Consider the following 19,120-nt stretch of genomic DNA (forward strand, 5'->3'; position numbering starts at 1 on the left):
GGAATGAGTTTCTTACGTGTGAGTTGATGGATTCTGCATAGGGTTGTAGTTGTTTGGCAAGAAATTTGGCCAGGTTTTGTAGAGGTGAGCCTATGGAGCTGACTATTGGTCTGAGTGGGTTCCTTCTTTGTGTATTTTGGGGAGACCATAAAGCTTGGGGCATCTGGATGATTTTTCTCTGGGTATGATTCCTTGCTGGATTTCTTCACTGATGGGGAGGCTTTTATTTTGGATTTGGTAGTTTTTTCTAGGTAGGTGGTGGGGTCTGTCTTTAGGGGTTTGTATGTGGGGTCTTGGAGTAGACAAAATTAGCAAGATCCTCCAAAAACACAACATCAAAACAGCATTCTGCACAAACAAAAAAATATCCACCATCCTAAGAAACCCCAAAGACAAAATCGAATTAGAAAACCAAGGAGTATACAAATCCCCTGCACAGCCTGCCCTAACACATACATTGGACAAACTAACAGAAGAATAAGCGCACGCATTGAAGAACATAAGAACTCAATCAAAAAAGAAGAAACGACCTCTTCCTGGTCCAACACCTCAAAGCCACAGGACATGAAATTGATTTTAAAAATACCAGAACTATCGCCAAAACCGAACACTTCAACAGCAGAATTATCAGAGAAGCCATAGAGATAGAAAAACGCCCACACAGCATGAACAAACGAGATGACACCTCCCGCCTTCCAGCCATTTGGAAACCCGCCCTCATGAACAGACGAGTACCTAACATGAAGAAGGACACTGGACCCACACCCATGAGAGCCACACAAGATGCCACCACCACACTTCCATGTAGAAAACAGACTCCCACCCATTCAGAAAATGAGAAACGACCATGGACCAGAAGCTGCACTGCAGCTGCATCACTACCCACTTCAAACCCCTCTGAGCCATACATGAAGCAAACCAACACCCACTATGAAGATGCAGCAGGACCACGAACTAGAAGCCAAACAGCAAGATCACAACTCTCCAGCTCAAATCCCCCAGCAACTAAAACTAACCTGAGCACAACCAAGCCCCCTCCTGAACAGAACACGCCTCCAACCAATCAGAACATGGCTAACCCCCAACCAATCAGAACACAGCCAAACCCCTACCAATGAGAACACACCCCCACCCAATCAGAACACAGCCAAGCCCCACCCAATCAAGTTCCACCCCACTGGCAGTTAAAAGGAGGAAGCAGCTGCAATCTCCATTACTCTGAGAAGCACAGAGCTGGAGACAGAAGCCTGAAGATGATGAATGAGACTTCATCGAAACGTTGCCTAGATACTTCAAATCTTACGCGGGAGAAAACCCGAACAACCAAAGATCCACATACAAATACCCGAGAACCTCAGAAAAACACACACACACACACACACACACACACACACACACACACACATATATATATATATATATATATATATATATATATATACACACACACATACACACACACACACACACACACACACACACACACACACATATATATATATATATATATATATATTCTTAAGTTTTCGCAGGTACTTACATGTATGGCATTCAGCTTTGTTCGGCTATTTTCCCACGTCATTGTAGTTGTGCTTTTAAAGTTGTAGCAACATTTCAGCAGAATCTCATCTGCCATCATCAGGCTTCTGTATGTATGTATGATGCAGATATGTACGTACGTACACACACATAAAACATATATATATATAAGTTTTATGTGTGTGTATGTACGTACATATCTGCATCATACATACATACACATATATATCAATATATATCCTTTCCTTTATCTTCCCTTCTGCAGTGAAGCTACATTGATGAGATAATGGGTTTTAAAGGACTCTCCAATGCAAGTAAAAATGTTTTAAATGCCTAACTCTTCTCTATAGTAGTCTCAGAACTGGACTACTAAATGCTGACTTACATACCCCTTTACTAGCAAAATGGTATTACGATCCAACCATTCATAAGGATAAAAATGCCTTAGAAAGAAGGTCAGATCCCTAAACTAAAAACCTCCAGGGTTATTTTGAAATAAGACAAAATGCAAAAATGGATATGGATGTGAGCATATTTCAGTTATCTACAAGTTTCGGAGTCGCAATAAAAAGTCAGAAGACCAATATAGAACTGAATAGGAGAATAGAATTCCCTGGTTTTATAATTTCCACAGAAGGAAGTGCTTGGGAACATGAGTGTAGCTATTTGTTGTTCCATGCCTTTTTGTGACATAGCCAATTACTTTAATTATACCTTTGCTCAACTTTAAAAACTGTTTCTTTATATGTAATATTTTTCCCCTCTCTGTCCCTGAAGGTCCTCATTATGGATCATTACAGCACCCGCATTCTTTCCTCCTGCTTTAAGATGTCAGATCTTCTGGCTGAAGGAATCACAAGTGAGTGGCACAAGATATTGTCTACAGTTGATCCTATCAGGAGAGGCCTTCATTGGAGCTGGGAAGGCTTCTATCTTTTGTGGTACAATTCTTTGCCTCAGTTCCCCAACCCAGTGTGTCCATCCAGGCACAGTTGGGCCCTGGTTTCTTTAGATCAGTCTGCAGTCAGCTTCTTCTGATATTGTCAGAATCAGATATGTATATCCTTTTATTATTGTTTTTCCTCCTTCCATGCCCTAGGAATTGTTGCCCAGTTCTTTGTCCTTCCATCCAAACATCTAATGCACATTTTACTTTCTTCAGTTATTGAAGATATAAATAAGCGCCGAGAGCCCCTTCCCAGTCTGGAAGCCATCTATCTGATCAGCCCCATTGAGACGGTAAGTCCATTGCCTATTTGGGCAGTTAATACATTGATAAACGCCTCCTTAAAGATAGATCCTGTGAAATTTCTGCAGATACCAAGCCTAGTAATTAGAGCTTTCTGCCAACTCCTTGGCAGAAGGAGGAAAAAACTTTCGATTTTCCTGAAGCCTCAGGGGGAATATTATTCACCCAGAGATCACTATGATTAAGCTGGTTGGTATAACTGGAGGGTCAAGATATGGGAGTTAGTAGAAAATGTTTAGGATTTGTACAACTGCTGCTAACAGCCTCTTCTCCATTTGCAGTCTGTCCGTGCTCTGATAAATGACTTTAAAAGCACTCCCACATTCACATACAAGGCTGCCCACGTCTTCTTCACAGACAGTAAGTTCAAGGAATATTCTCAGACAAACAAGATGTGTAGGACTAACTTGATGTCTTCTAGATTAGGGGATCCTGGGATATAATATTTATTGGGAGCTGGGTTAGTGAAGAATATTCCAGGAGGCAAAAGCAACTGAATCCAAGTGTTGCCTTGTAATATATTTTTCAAAGGGCTTTTATGCAATTGCTTGAGATACAATAGGAGAACTGTATGGTTGCTGGTCCTAGGAAGTTTTTTTTCTTCCATTTCTTCCACGTCCGATGGTCAGAGGCTACCTGGACAAGTCCCTGCAGTTTTCTTTATGAGGTTTTTCAGATGTTTGCCCTTCCTTCCATCCTATGTCTGAGAGAAAGTGAATGGTCCAAGTTTACCCAGTTGGCTTTGTGCTCAAGGCGGAACTAGAATTCAGTCTCCCAGTTTCTACCTGATGCTTTAACTACTACCCCAAGCCGGCTCTCTAGTCCATAGTGACTAAATTGATGCATTTTATCTATTCATCCATTTTTGGCCAAAATTGTGCAATTCATGTTAAGCCATGGTTTGTTTAACCATAATTTGATGAATAAATTATTTCATTAATGAATTCTTTTGAGAGGTAAACCATGTTTAACACACCATAATAGCTAGATTCATCATTCTAACATTACATCCAAACAGGCAAAAAAAATTATGTCCTAGTGTAGTTCATAAACCCATTTCACCGAGAATATGAATTGTGCTAGACTCCAGAGAAGAATCTGACCAAGAGGGCTCAAAAGTAAATTTCTATTCTGAGGCACTTATGATGAAATTTTAAGTGTATGTAAGTGTTTCTGGGATTGAAAAACTTTCGGTAAAATGAATGGTACATCTGGATGATGATGAATATAAACTCCCACCCTTGTCTTTCAGCCTGCCCAGATGATCTCTTTAATGAGCTTAGCAAGTCCCGGATCACAAAAGCAATCAAGACACTCAAGGAGATCAATGTTGCCTTCCTTCCCTATGAATCACAGGTGAGGAAAAAAAGGGAACAGAGCAGGGACCTCTAATTTTCACTATAGGCTCAAGGTTGTAAGTACACATGAATTAGCACTTTGAGAGATTTCACTTTTAATAAAAATAACTATATCATGTTATTTTAAGGGTCTGTAGAACTTAAAGAGTGATGTGTGTGTGGCACAGTGGCTCAGTGGTTAAGAAGCCAAGCTTGTCAGCTGGAAAGATGACAGCCTGGGTTCAAGACCTGAACATTGCGTGACGGGTCAAGCTCCTCTACTTGCCACAGCTCCTACCCACTTAGCAGTTCGAAAGCATGAAAATATAAGTAGATAAATAGATACCACTTCTGCCATAGGAAGGTAATCATAACCGTTTCATTTTTGCCGCATGCTCTGTGGTGTGATGTCATGTTGGCCATATGACCATGGAACCATCTTCAGACAACACTGGCTCCCTCTGCTAAGAAATGGAGATGAGCATCGCCCCCTAGAGTCGACATGACTGCTTAGCCTTAGGGGAAACCTTTAGAATTTGAGGACAGAGCCTGTGCAATTAAGGAGATTACATATAGACATCCTGGTCCTTCCAATTGTTTTGGATTCCAACTGTCATCAGCATCGTTAGTGATGAGAATTTGGAATTGTAATGTCTAACGTGGAGGAGACATTCTGGGAGTTGAAGTCCACATGTCTTTAAGCTGTCACGTTTGAAGACCCCTGATCTACACTTTAGTAAGTGACAAGAATCATCAATACAATGGGCACATGTGATGTTTATTTATACTACATGAAATTCCATTGGGTAACTCTTGGACTTCTAAAAGAAAATCTGTAGTCTTCCCAGTTTCCAATTTGAGCAAAATACTTGCATGATCCAAGTGTTGAGAATGTTTTTTTGGGGGGGTGGGGGTGGGGGTGGGGGGTTGGTCAGACTTCTTGATCAGTTGTGTCCATTACATTTGCTTTATTATAAGTCAAGTAGCCCACAGCTTATTCTCATGTATTTGACTAGAGAGGATGATTTTCTTTCTTTTTCCTTATGAATTAGCTATTGAATTTATAGCTAGCCTATTTGAGAGCCAGGTTGGTCTAATGGCTGAGGCACTGCATTAGAAAATAGAAAACTGTGAGTTCTAATCCTGCCTTAGACATGAAAGCTGGTTGGGTGACTTTAGACCTGTCACTCTCTCTCAGTCCATTTCATCCCACAGGATTATTACTGTGTGGAAAATAGGAGGAAATAGCATTAGGTATCTTCACCGCCTTGAGTAATTTATAAAATATTTTAAAACTCCTATCATTTCTCCTATCATTTTCTATCAAATTGCCCTGTGCCCACTCAGCATTTTGATTACTCTTTAAGACATCAAGCAAGAAAGTCCTTAAAACTTTCATTCAAGATTCTTCTAAGATTAGATGAAGTAGAATACACAATGTTAATTACAAAGTTCTCAGAGCCAAGAAACTGCCAGCATTTAATGAAGTGTTGTACATCCAGAGAATAACCATTAATTCTGTTCCTAATACGATGGCATGTCTGAATGAGGAAACTATGTCTAGAGATGTTCTAACCCAAACCCTTTTCTAATAAAACAAACATGAACCAAAGGGAACAGAAACCTTTTAATGTTTCTTACGAATCCCCAGTTAAAAGGCTGCTGCAAACTAATTAATTTTGATAAACACAAGCCTCACCAAAACTGTGTGAGGCTGCCAAGAATAACAGATAAGAAATATTTTACAACACAAGAGTCTTCAAATACCAACTTAAGATACTGCAATGTTCACGAGGCTACACAGAAGGTTTGCTTCAGAACTGGCTTTTATCTTCTTGAAGGAGGGGCCATTACCTCGCAGCCTTACTCCCGAGTCAACTGTGCTGCTGCAGCTGCTCTTTCTTGTGAGCAACCCTGCACACATGCGCACTTGGCACAGGCTCCTCGGGAACCTCCTCATCGCTGCTGCCAGCCCCCACAATCTCTGAACGCAGCAGTCCACTCCCTAATGGTCTTGGCCTCTCATTTGAGTCCTTGCTCTCCTTAGCCGTCCTCACCTGCTGCCAGCTAACTAGAACAAGAGGAGTGACATCTAAGGTCATAGTGTCCTGACAAATACAGGACAGGGTCAATTCAGGATAGTTGTTCCTGGAGAAGGCAACTGTCAAACCCCACCCCACTCCCATAAATCTGCTTTGTGTCAGACTATTTTTAAGGAACTGGGACTATTGTGGAAACTATTGTGGAAAAAAATGTTACCAGAAGAACACTGTATGAGTTTACACTGCCTTTCTCATAGATCACTAATATAACACTCCCATTCCCCCCCATTTTTTCTCTCCTCCTTCTCTTCAGGTGTATACCTTGGACAGCGCTCAAAGTTTCCATCATCTCTTTAGCCCCTACTGCAGGGAAGATAAAAACAACCACTTAGAGAAGATGGCAGAGCAGATTGCTACACTGTGTGACACCCTCAAGGAATACCCCTCAATTCGCTATAGGAAGTTAGTACAAAGGGAAGCGGGAGGGGAAAACTGATATTCTACTGATGCTCTGTTTAAAACCATATAAAGAGAATGAGGACAAATTGAGGTATAATACTTGGCAACATTGGAGTGCAGTTGTGGAGCATATTGGGGTGCGGCCTCATCTATCCATTATGCAATGAAGCATCCTGCTACTTTCACTTGATGCAGACAGGGACTGGCCTACTGCTTCTAATGAATGGCTGCTGCCAGACCAGTTCATCTCCAGAATCTGATGCTTTAATCATGTGCGGGACATTGTTTCATCAGTTGAGCCCCCTGGACACATCTCTGCTGCCAGGGATTGAAAGCGAAGTTTCTTAAGCTATATGTGTATAAGAAAATGGGCCAAGAAATACGAGAGCAAGACACTCTTTACTTTGTCCAGGCATTGGTCTCCCTTTCCGAATGCCAGAAGCTCTGTTACTAAATAACTATGTGTTTGTGGTTGCAGTGGTTCTGAAGACTGTTGCCTATTGGCCGATGCAGTGTTGGCGAAGCTGAACGCCTTCAAAGCAGATAACCCAACCATGGGAGAGGTGAGTAGTCCCAGAGTATCCCAGAATGTTGAAGAGCAGGCCAGTGGGCGGAACAAGATCGCAAAGGCTGTTGTGTCACTTAGTGATGGATTTAAGAATGAACAGGTTGGGTTTAGAAACCATTTTCTAATCTCTTGTCTCTAGTTGGAAGAATCCATCTTCCAAACACTATCCTTGATTATAAACAGCATATTTAATTTAAGTGGAAGTGGAGATGCCCAGCCAAGCATGTCAAGATGCTTTTCACAGAGGTCTCCAGGAGAGGCCCTTTGTCAGCTGGATAGCTCTTGCCAAGTCACATTTAGACCTTTACTAAAGACCGAGATCACAGGGGAAAATGACTGCAGTCTCTTTTACCGTGGGTTATCTATTTAATTGGAATAGTACTATCTGTGTACAATGGTTCTTCTTTAACCCTTTCCCAGACTTACTATTCAGCAACATCACTTTCTCCAAGTGGCATTTCTAGTGGGTGAGCAAGAAGTCAGGAAATCAGACAGCGATCAGAAAAATGGTCTCTAGAGACAAGATTGAAGCACACTATTTGTACAAATTCTCACTGCTGCATTTCAGTCCTAAATAAATTGTTGTGGGAAGTCCTCCAGATTTGCCACATACCATCTAGTTAGCTAATAAACTGTTGATCTTTATGATTAGTCACGGAAATGCCCACATCCTGCTGTGGTGCCTCACCATGGCGATGGGAAATATCTCTGGGATGGGATGAGCAAAAAATGCCAAGAATATATATATTCTCTGAAGTATTACCCAAGGCATGAATGAATCCCAGCTGTCCAGCTAAAGAAAACAGGTACCTATAACGCTATACAAAGATGCTGGAGGCTGATGATCACTCTAATGACAATGGCAAAAGCATTGTTTCACACTGCGCAGGAAAAAGCAATGATAATCCAAGAAAAAAGCATGGATAAAAATGTAAAATGATCTACAATATAATGCTGTTCAGGCTGGGCCATCAACTTACTGTTGTTTTTCTTACTACTAAGAAAAATACCTGAAGAGTACTAATGATGTTTATGACGTGGCTAGATTAAAGAAGTCTAGTTGCTGATTTTGTAACAGGAAAAGAAAATTCAAAGCTGCAGAGACAGAATTATAGTGGGAACATAAAGCGTAAGAACATGAGAAAGCTCAAAAACAGTGAAAATCAAACTACTACAAAATGGCATCATGGACAACAACGAATGGAGATAGACTGGAACTCCACATTTTGAGTCAGAGAATCACGCTGTTTACTACTCAAGACATGAAAACCAAGGCTGGAAAAATGCTTTTATAGTTAGAAAAGGTATACAAGAACAGTACTTGTCTGCAATGAAATATATCAATAAGACCTTGTGGACAGTTAACATCAGTTAGATTTTTAGTTTGACATGTGTCCTAATGTGTCCTCCAACAACTGATGCAGAAGCAGAATTTAATGGTCAAGTTTAATTTATATGTGCTGCTTGTGATTAGAGACTGGAATGACAAAACTGGAAATATTAAGGAAAAAAATGTAGTTGGACTATATGTCTTAAGAAACCAAAATGAAACAGGAGAATGTCTTATTTCTGCCAATCCAATTGTCTATGGAGATTCTCAATCATCCAGATCATAGTTGTCCAAAGGATGTTTTTTCAAGAAGCAACTGGACTTAAATCTTGTTTTTTTGTTGTTGTTTTTCTTCTTCGAAGACATTTTACTTCTTATTCAAGAAGCTTCTTCAGCTCTTCATCTTCACCGAAAAACAAGAAAGTCCAGTTACCTCTTGAAAAAGCACCTTTGGGACAGCCAATCCAATTATTTCTTCATTTACTAACATTGTCTATGTGGGCATCTTTAGCTGGAATACATAGAAATCAAATTGACTACATTATTGCTAAAATCAAGTGGAGTTGTTTAATAATATAACCAGGTGGTGACTGTGAAACAGATTGCAAACTGTTTATGTGCAAGTTCCCATGTTAAGCCAGAAGAAGAAGAAAGCCAACCAGTTTCCATCTTGACCCTATATCCACCATTTTCAAAGCGAGTATCATTAATTGCCTTGAAGACCTGAATTTCATTCACTGCAGACTAGAACTTGGTAGAGTAATCATGAAGGCCTTAGAAAAGATACTCAAATGACTTTGATGTCAGACTAATGCAGGACTAGTGCAGAGCAATGCAGATATTCTTTCTGACACTCTATGGAGGGAAAGTTAAGAATTTGAAGAAACAGGAAAGAAAGAGTGGTCACATTTTGAAATCTAATGTTGGAGAACACCTCTGGAATATTATAGACATACAAAAAAAAAACCCAATAGATTAGTGAACAGATCAAATCAGATAGCCATGCTCAAATCATCATATTCTAGACATGAGACGCAGCTCTCTGAAGAAATCTGTAATGCTGGAAGAGGTAGAAGAAAAGAGAAGAAGAGGGCAAGAAGGACCAAGATGGGTGGACTCAGTTAATGTGGTGATGGGTGCACTAATGGAAAACCTGAAAGATCAAGTTAGATACAGATTGTTATGGAGAAAATCTATTTAAGAATTCACAACAGTGTGATAGTATACAGTCAATCAATTCATTATGATTAGAACCAAGATAGTCTACCTAAGGTTTCTAGAAAAAAACACCCTTGATTACACTCAAGTTTGTAACAATTCTGCAACACAGTAATTTATCATAGTGGTATGTCAGTTGCTGCGTAAAGAAAAGGTCAGACTGACTTTTATTGGTGGTGTAAAATCCTCTTAAAATAAAAATACAATAAAGAATGTTAACCAGGAGGGAGGCAATAGTTAGGAGAATTTCCTAATTACGTAGCCATTAGGAGGAGAAGGAACTTGTTCCATCTATGAGCTGAGATCTTCCTGTGTCATTACTTGAATCAACTCCTTTGCCTCAAATGATTTTTAAGCAAGGTTTTCCACTGGCTGTAATTTGTTTTTAAAAAACTATTAACGAACAGGAATGCTGTATCAAATATGGTCTTGGAGTTGGAGGAGTGTTCTTACTGCTGCTAACCAAAGGACAAATGCAGACATTCCATCTCTCTGTATTTAATCAGTTTTTGTGGCAAAAATGATAAAATAATGAAAAGCAAACACAAGACATTATTGTGTGAAAACCCAACAGCTGCAGAATTCTGCATACAAGGCAGGATGACTTTATAACAGAAGCTCTAGAAAGTGTGTTGCTATTGAATAGGGAGCGTGCTGCTTTTTCCTTTAAGAAAGAGGTAGTAGTTTCACGTTGATTTATCTATAACAAGCTATTTTGAGACAATATATTTTCTACAGCCCTTGCATGAGTTTTTTTATGAGTCATCAAGTAGCCATTAAACTCCTGAATGCATGAAAAAGGATGTTATTTATCTTTCTGCATCAGTAATGCTTGGATATGTTAGCTCTCCCCTGCTAGTACCTGTGTGGTTGAGATTCCTGAGATTGTGCAGTTGCAACATAACCAAGGAACTTGGTTTAGAAAAGGCTGTTCTAACCTACCTTCTGCATCTGGAGGGCTGTTGTACTCACTGAAAGGAAGATTAATGCCCATATACACTATTTGCACGCCACCTGCAGGCTAAGTGATATATTGCATTGTACTGCGGCCCAACAGTGCTACAACTGTTTTGAATAGCCCTTGTGCATGCTGAAAATGCCTTGGTAACAATGATGCCCTTGCTGCTGCCTTTGTAAATGTCTTAGCTGGATGTTAAACAGCTGGCGACATTTAGATAAAACTGGGTTCTCCTGCCATCCTCTCCCAGTCATCACAACCAAAGTACCCTCAAAACTCAGGGCATTTATTAGGTCAGTTAAAGATATTGTGGACATGGCGGGATGTCCAAGTAGAATCTAAATGACTTGTTTCAAATGGCTTTAGAGCAGAATCTGCACAATAGAGAATTAACAGCCTCTATTTGCCTGTTTCGTTGCTTTCAGAGTATAAGTCCATTGTACTTATGGGATTGTTTACTTTACTTGGAAGGGGGTTTGCATTGTTTGAATAATAAATTTTTGATCAGGATCCCTACCAAAGATGATTAGAGAGGCTGCACGCAGTCAACCACGTTTGGAGGGGAGATTGGGTCTGCACTACTCAGCTGTTTCACTCTTCCTTAGTGCCTGTAGCAGGGCTGCCATTAAATAATTAGCAGTGCAGCTCTGTGGCAGTCTGAGGTTGGGGAAATTTATTTCCAAATAGGATTACAGATTAAATCAATCTTGTCCAGGTTTCATACATTTCTTAAGATGCAAGGTGTGTCCTGTGGATGACTTTCAGACCATGCCTAAGAACTCTGCTTAGCAGGGAAAGATGCAGCATAACACAGAGACCAAAATCACAAGGTTGGGGTTTTGTTTTGTTTTTTCTTTGTCTTCCCCTTTTTCTGCTTTCAGGGCCCTGACAAATCTCGATCACAGCTTCTGATAGTTGACCGCAGCTATGATCTGGTGTCACCACTTCTTCATGAGCTCACCTTTCAAGCCATGGCCTACGACTTGCTCAACATTGAGAGCGATACTTACCGGTGAGAGCTATTGTGGGGGATAAAGAACAAATAAGAGAGTTATGAAATAATTCTGTGCCTTCCCACTTAGAGACCCAACATAAGTTTCTTACAGAATATTACTATGTTGCCTTTCTTCAGGTATGAAGCCACAGGCATTAGTGACTCCAGAGAAAAGGTAGTACTCTTGGATGAGGATGATGACCTCTGGGTGCAATTACGCCATATGCACATCGCAGACGTATCCAAGTGAGACCTTACCCATCTATGCAGCCCTACATACAACTGCCTGGTTACCTGATGGGTTTGTGAATCAGGCAGAACAATAGCTGGCTGGAGTGAAATAACCCTGCTGGAGCCCTTCTTCCTAAACTGATCTGGATTGCCATTGGTGTCCATTTTGAAGAGGGTGGAGGGGATGTTGCTAATCCTGAATTATTGCCATTTCTGGTGCAGAGAGCCCTGGATTTTGAAGGCTGCACAGAATCCATTGTTGTGAGAGAGATGAAGAGTTGCACTTTTGGGATGGGTGTTTGTAGTTGGTCCTGAATGTGACCTCTTTCCACAGGAAAGTGACTGAGCTCCTGCGTACCTTCTGTGAAAGCAAAAGGCTCACCACGGATAAGGTAGGATGCCCAGAGCTTCGCCTTGACTGTGATTTGCCTTACCGAGAGACATACATTGTGTGGGGTTGGGGGTGGGGGTGTGTGGCTTCTTTGATTCAAGTTATGTGACAGTGAAAGAAAACATCAGATTGCTGTTTGGTTTTTCAAGGAGGAAAATCAACCTTACTTAACTTGATCTCATTTGTTCTGGACAACATTTTGAAAACCCAGTTATGTGCACAATGCACAAGAAAGGTTGAGGGGTACAGATGGTGCGAAAACAAGAGGGCCTTTGGGTACACCAAAATGAGGCTGAGCAACAAAAGTGACATTGAAGTCATTTGGGAGAATAAGAGCCAGTATAGAATTGGGAATGACATTCCTCCATAGAGCCTGCATACAAACTGAAATTCTGGACAAAATTACTTTATTTCTGTTCTTTGAACTTTTAACATTGAGTTTCTTCATGCATCTTGAGTGACTGCTCTAGAAATTTAGAGCTTACTTAGCCAGACTTAAAAGACAGAGCAACTATCAGCCTGTAAGTCTTGTAAGACAGCTTTCGTTAACCTGAATACCCTGCACATACCTTGGGGCTAAGTCCAGGGTATCTAGGAGTATTAGGAGCTCATTCAGTCAAGTTGTAGGCAGCTGTTGTAAGACGAAAGAGTTGCTTCTATCTAAAATTGTACTATTACTTGGATTACCCTGAGTTCGTCATGGGCAATGGCTGTTTTTCTTTCTAGGCTAACATTAAAGACCTCTCTCAGATCCTGAAGAAGATGCCTCAATACCAGAAAGAACTTCACAAGGTAAAAGATGCAAAATGTATCATGTGCCTGTAGATAATTATTTGTGTGCTGCAGTCAGTTACATAAGTGATTTAAAGTAAGTCAATCCTATAATCAGCCACTATCAATTAGCATAAATTAGAGTATACAGTGAAAATTGTTTCATGTTCTAAAATGTCATTAAATCTGACACTAAAAGGCTGAATAAAAGGAACTGAGGGCATGTCCACATAGACTCTTGCACCAATCCAAAATCAGATCTGGACATGTTGTTCACTTATGTTTAATTGCTGAGCTAATATATTTCGATTCCTGCAGCAAATCCAATATCAGAAAAAAAAAACACTTTTTCCCATTTATAGACATGGAGGTCTATAATTTTCCCAGCAGTAAGAATGTTTGCCTCACCCTGCCTTCTGGCTCTTTGACTTCAACTGACATGATACAGTCTTTCCAGTTCTTTATCTGCAAACCTGTAGAAACATAAGTTTACAACTTCTAAACTAAAAAGCTTGATTCCTTCACCCATCCTTGTGTATGTAAATGGCCTGGCTAAATTTAAGCTCTAAAAGAATTGAGGCAGGACATGGATGACAGCTTATAATGACAGCTCCAAAAGACTACAATCCCCGTTGTTACGAATTCCGCAAAACTTAGCCAGTCCCATCTTGGCACTATTCTCATACTTTCTGAATGTTCTGCACCAAACTGCTGCTGCTTCCTTGAGCTTCCATGGAAGCTAGCTGTTTTGTTTTGTTTTTTTGAGAACCATAATTGGTTGTGAGAAAGATATCTCTCATTTTGTGTTGTCTTCAAAATCGTCATTTTCCACATGCTGTGCTGAGCCAAAATCTTTATCCAGAGACACCCTGAGAATCTCATCGCTTGCTCTCCCTCCCTCTCAGAATAATCACAGGGACCAGCTTAATTTCATGTGTATATCTTTTATTGATCATGGCATTTCTAGCTATTGCAGAATGTGGCTATTTTTTCAGGAGTCTCTTCGATCTTGCCTTGCTCATTAGCTACAGGCAACTTTTTGTTCATTGGAGCAGCAGGAGGGAAAAACTTTAATGGTGGCAAAAAGCCCATTTCTTACCATCCTCTTTCATCCTGCAGTATTCCACCCATTTGCATCTGGCTGAAGACTGTATGAATGCCTTTAAGGGCACCATAGAGAAGCTGTGCGGTGTGGAGCAGGTAGGCATATTATGAATTCAGAGGAGCTGAGAACAAGAGAGGATGGCCATGGCAGCCCAATTCTGTGTATTCACAGTGAAGTACAACCTACTTTGGGTGTCTCCTTCTCTTCCCTGGTGAAAAGGATCGATTCTGATGGACATCTCTTCTCCCTCCTCACAGGACCTGGCCACGGGGGCAGATGCTGAAGGGGAGAAAGTCAAGAACCCAATGAAGAGTATCGTGCCAATTGTCCTTGATACCAGTGTGGAGGCATTTGATAAGATTCGCATTATCCTGCTTTGCATACTTCTCCAGAATGGTACTGTTGCTGGATAACTTCTCTCTCAGCTGCCTAGGTTAGGGAAACGGTCCCCTGCAAGGACCAAAAGGAAGAGAAATTTCAGGGCGCTTCTTGCCCATACCCAGATGCCATGTTCACACAACACTGCTAGGTGTTATATCTGTTTCCTAGGAGGTGTTCAATCTCCTCTATGACTAGCTACATCAAACTCCTAAGTCTTGGGAGGTTGTCTCAACTGCCATTTTAAAATCCTCTAAGCCACCCCAGAAAAGAAGGCTCTTGTTTCTGTTTTTAATTTTTGTTTCTGCAGAACATTAAAAAAAACCATAAAAATCCATAGTAGCACAATCAGAGCCATCACACTCATGGTTAGTACTCATCTACTTCCTATCCTGGGTGATGAAAACTGAAATGGCAACAGAAACAGAAGTGCTGGCCAAGAAACCAGGAGACTGGGAGTTCTAGAATCCCTTAGACATGAAGACCATCTTGTGGGGAAACTAGGCGATGACTTCCAATTGAAAAATGCAGATTGTGCTAAGAAGCAGAAGAAACAGTAGATTCACAAAAATATTCACTTCAGCACCTATAAAAATTGGTGGGAATAAATTGGTTGAATTGAAAAGTAGTTGTATAGGCCAAGTTAAAATATAGTGGGATTACCAGATACAAACTGATAAACCCTTGGAGCATAATACATCAGATTTAACAGTGGTTGAGAAAAATATAATGTGGATTATTGATGTGGCAATAGCAGGGGATAATATAATAGAAAGCAAAGGTTATCAAACTCTGGATGCCTCTGCTTGAGCTGTATTCCCTTTACCTAGGTATTAATGAGGAAAACCTCACCAAGCTCATCCAACATGCCAACATCCAGCAGGAGAGAGACATCCTCTACAATATGCACTGTCTGGGAGCTGCCATCATGCCAGAGGTATTTTACATAAGCACCTGCCTAGTGACATTTGTTGGGCAGGTAGCTTGTGCCTGTGCGGTTTGTGCATAGTTACCACTCACTAGTGCAGCCTGAATGATGGCCCTGGCAGTTCAAGGACAAGGGTAACCTCTGGCTATTCTATTGATGAAAACGAGAATCTCTCTTAAGTCTTCCAGTGTTGTATGTTTCTCTACTCATTCTTCTCTTTGCTCCTTTCCTCACTTGCCTATCCGTCAGCCAGTCCTGCTGGAGCCATATAGGTAAGCAACTCCATCTTCCTCTAAACACTGAACTTTCCTGAGCCATCTTGTCCATCCCCTCCTGTCTTTCTTTCAACAGGGCCAGTTCCTGCTCTTTTTACTTTTTCAATGGGCTTTTTTTTACTCGCAGGACACTGGTGGAAACTTGAAGCCTGTGAGGAAAGTGCGGTTAGAGCCTACTTATCAACTCTCCCGGTGGATTCCCATTCTTAAGGATGTCATGGAGGTAAACAGAAGGAGGGAGGGGGAGCTGGCTGCCTTGAGTGTTGGTTGTGTACTTGAAGATGGATTTGGCTTCAGTCCTGAGGCAAATCCAGTTCAGAATCTATCTACCCTGTGTATCTTTGTGACCTGGTTTGCACAAAAAAAGATATTAAGCTATTGCCATAGAAAATCAGTGAAAGATGAATCATGAAGATGAAAGATGAATCATCATTACTATGTTGTTCTGTAATCCAGACCTATTGTGCAGGCAAACTGCACAACTTTGGCTTCTTGCTTAGACAGTAGTTGTCTTCAGGATGGAATTTTTGAGAACAGGGAAAAAGACAAATGAAAATGGCTGTGCCCGGACATGCAAACTGAGCAGTCAGGATCAGCCATATGGCTTCTGTAGCTTTTTACACATTCCCAGGTTTTATCAAACCAGAAAAAAAGTGAACCTGTCTTTTTGCTTTTGCTCATCTTGACACAGGATGCCATTGAAGACAAGCTGGATAGGAAGGTCTGGCCCTATGTGTCTTGCCCTGCCCCTGGTCCCTGTTCCCAAACTGCTGTGAGGTGAGTGATGCTCCAAGCAGAAGAAAGCATAAGGCAGCGCCATTTTTAACACAGAGACCAGATCTAAATGTCAATGATAAGGAGAAAATTTACTCACCTCTTACATAAAGATACTTGCTTTTCCACTTAAGCTTTGTTGAAGAGCACTCGCACATCACGTATGCTCCTGTTTGAAAGGATTGTAGGTGCAACATCGCCTATCCTTGAACAGCTGAAGAGTATATAATAGAGCTGGTTCTTTCTATGTACATTTGGAAGGGTGGAATCCTTCATATCTTGGGCCAGCTTTGGTGTTGCATGTTCCCAGGGAGCTGTCTAGCATGCAAGAAAAGGCTGCTTTTCCCAGATTGCTTGGCTGACAGTCTTTTTGCAGATGGTTCCTGTGCCCACATCCATTTTTGTTTCATAGTGCCCGTTTTGGACATTGGCACAAGACCAAGACAGCAACTGAGTATAGGACAGGACCCCGCCTTATCCTGTATGTGCTTGGCGGTGTTACCATGTCAGAGATGCGTTGTGCCTATGAAGTCACGGAGGCTACTGATGGAAAATGGGAAGTGCTGATTGGTAAGCGCACAGCCAGTAGATAGGCTGTTTCCTCACACGTGTCTTGTTTTTTATGGGCTTCTGTTGTAATCCTCCTCTCCCAACAGGCTCATCCCACATCTTGACTCCCAAGCAGTTCCTGGAAGATGTGCGCAACCTGACTGAGCAGGCACCCCTGAAGAGCTAAAACTTCTCCTAGCCCCTAAGAGACTTGCTGGCAGTAGTTCCATTAGCTACCTTTTTCTTCATCAAGATGGCTTCTTCCTCATTGATGTCTTTGTTTGAACTCTTCTGAGGCTGGCCCTATCTTGAGCCAATCTTTAGCCAGCTATCATGATTGAATTGACACTGGAAGGACCTCGCCCAGGGCCTAGGCTGAAGATAATCTTCATCTTCATCTTCATCTCTTATTATGATGTGGTTTCTGGATAACCCTTTATTTTCCTGCCCTCCCACAAATAAGGGAAGAAGGAGAGGCTATGTAATTCATGAATAAGTCTCTCCTGTTCTTGCCTAGCAGTTATTTGTTCCATTATATGAGGACTTGTCAAGAAATCAGTTCTTTAGACTTGATATACACAACTTTGATGGGCTTCATCAGAGCCTGTTTTTTCTTTCCTTTTTTTCCCCAGCAAAGGAAATTGATCAGCAAAAGTGATTGCTTGTTCTTCCCTTATGGAAGTGTTCTGGAACAAACTGTCATTTCTGGACTCCCACATTTAGAAATTTGGCTGTTCTTTTAACACTTAGCTTGAAAGGATGATTGATTTTGCTGAAGCGGTCATGTGCTGTCTTCTTTATAAAGATTGCACAGCTCAGCTGAGGAATTGCAATTTTTTAAATAAATATGAAACTCAAGATTGTTGTCCTCCTCTGTAGAGGAGATTCCAAGCTGTGTTAGGCAAAAAGATAATTTTTGCTTCCCATATTACAAATTGGGTATGTCAGCCTTCATCTTGGAAAGTTACTGTGCCAATTGAAATATAAAGACACTCTTTATGAGTGTCTTTATTTTGGCCTTGCTCCACAACATACTACAAAGGGCTTCCTGATAACTGCATGAAAACAATACTTGGTCAAAAATGTGGCAGCAAGACTGTTCATGATGCAGTGAAATGTATGCTACTGCTTTACACTCCACAAGTGTCTTTGCTTGTATTTCTGGCCTTAGTTGAAAATGTTCAAATTAAACATTTAACCAGAGCTGTCTCTTTTCATGCATGCTGTCCAGATTATCTTCAGAATACCTTCAGATATTTAACGTATTTATTATTAAAAGATGTTACAGTATTTTAAATTTATAAATTTCAATAAATGTGTAAAGATTATTTATGCATTTCTGTAATTAAAAGTTATTAGAGATATTTTCAGATGGTCCAACTCCGACACCCTCCCAAAAGATGAGACAGAGACCATGATGACGCTCATTCTAGAGAGACTTATCTGGCATAAATGATCACCTTGGAGCCAGAATAATTTGCCTGTGAAAATAAACAAGGCTTTGTCTTTTTTTTTTAATCTACATTTGAACTGTTTAACTCTTTCTATGGCACAGATTTATTCAGGCTTTCTTGTGTATTTGTTTCTTAATGTTTAGAGGGGGTATGTTATCTGCATTATCTGATGCTGTACAAATTTAAGCTGCATTCACTGAACTGCCCAGACAGAATGTAGCTATTGGCTGTTACAGAGTCAAAATAAAAATAGAAAAAAGAAAAATTTGCTGTGCCATGAGAAGAAAATAGATACGTCGTTTGATTTAGTGCTAAACATGGAGTAGCTTTACATCCTGTGATAATTGCAAGTAGAGAGGTCCTTTTCAATTAATATTTTAATGCTAAATTAATCAGCAAAAGTACAGGTACATATAACAATATTAAAGGATCAATACAACCTCATAATTGACAAGTACATTAATAATAAAAAGAGGAAGAGGAGGAGAAATATGTAATTGCAAAAAATTTGTATTGCTCAAAAGTTTTTTCCTTTCCCTTTTCTTGAAAAAAGTTCATAAGGTTACAAGC

The 19,120-nt window shown here is 40.6% G+C and overlaps 1 protein-coding gene across 2 annotated transcripts in view; it reads left to right on the plus strand.

The window, feature by feature from the left end:
- STXBP2 (syntaxin binding protein 2) overlaps nucleotides 1–18,424 on the plus strand; it is a 36,881-nt gene extending 18,457 nt beyond the window's left edge. For both annotated transcript variants that reach the window (XM_026696245.2, XM_087924676.1), the window contains exons 3-19: nucleotides 2,317–2,398; nucleotides 2,702–2,778; nucleotides 3,070–3,148; nucleotides 4,041–4,144; nucleotides 6,481–6,629; nucleotides 7,105–7,189; nucleotides 11,582–11,712; nucleotides 11,833–11,940; nucleotides 12,260–12,317; nucleotides 13,043–13,108; nucleotides 14,207–14,287; nucleotides 14,450–14,588; nucleotides 15,401–15,507; nucleotides 15,901–15,996; nucleotides 16,465–16,550; nucleotides 16,960–17,117; nucleotides 17,204–18,424. In XM_026696245.2, coding sequence (XP_026552030.1) covers nucleotides 2,317–2,398; nucleotides 2,702–2,778; nucleotides 3,070–3,148; nucleotides 4,041–4,144; nucleotides 6,481–6,629; nucleotides 7,105–7,189; nucleotides 11,582–11,712; nucleotides 11,833–11,940; nucleotides 12,260–12,317; nucleotides 13,043–13,108; nucleotides 14,207–14,287; nucleotides 14,450–14,588; nucleotides 15,401–15,507; nucleotides 15,901–15,996; nucleotides 16,465–16,550; nucleotides 16,960–17,117; nucleotides 17,204–17,283 — 1,686 coding nt within the window. In that variant the 3' untranslated portion in view covers nucleotides 17,284–18,424. The remainder of the gene's footprint in view (nucleotides 1–2,316; nucleotides 2,399–2,701; nucleotides 2,779–3,069; nucleotides 3,149–4,040; nucleotides 4,145–6,480; nucleotides 6,630–7,104; nucleotides 7,190–11,581; nucleotides 11,713–11,832; nucleotides 11,941–12,259; nucleotides 12,318–13,042; nucleotides 13,109–14,206; nucleotides 14,288–14,449; nucleotides 14,589–15,400; nucleotides 15,508–15,900; nucleotides 15,997–16,464; nucleotides 16,551–16,959; nucleotides 17,118–17,203) is intronic.
- The last annotated feature ends 696 nt before the right edge of the window (nucleotides 18,425–19,120 follow it).

This window comes from Pseudonaja textilis, chromosome 2 (genome assembly GCF_049901715.1).
Source record: "Pseudonaja textilis isolate UNSWEBS1 chromosome 2, rPseTex1.2, whole genome shotgun sequence".
NCBI classification, from domain to species: domain Eukaryota; kingdom Metazoa; phylum Chordata; class Lepidosauria; order Squamata; family Elapidae; genus Pseudonaja; species Pseudonaja textilis.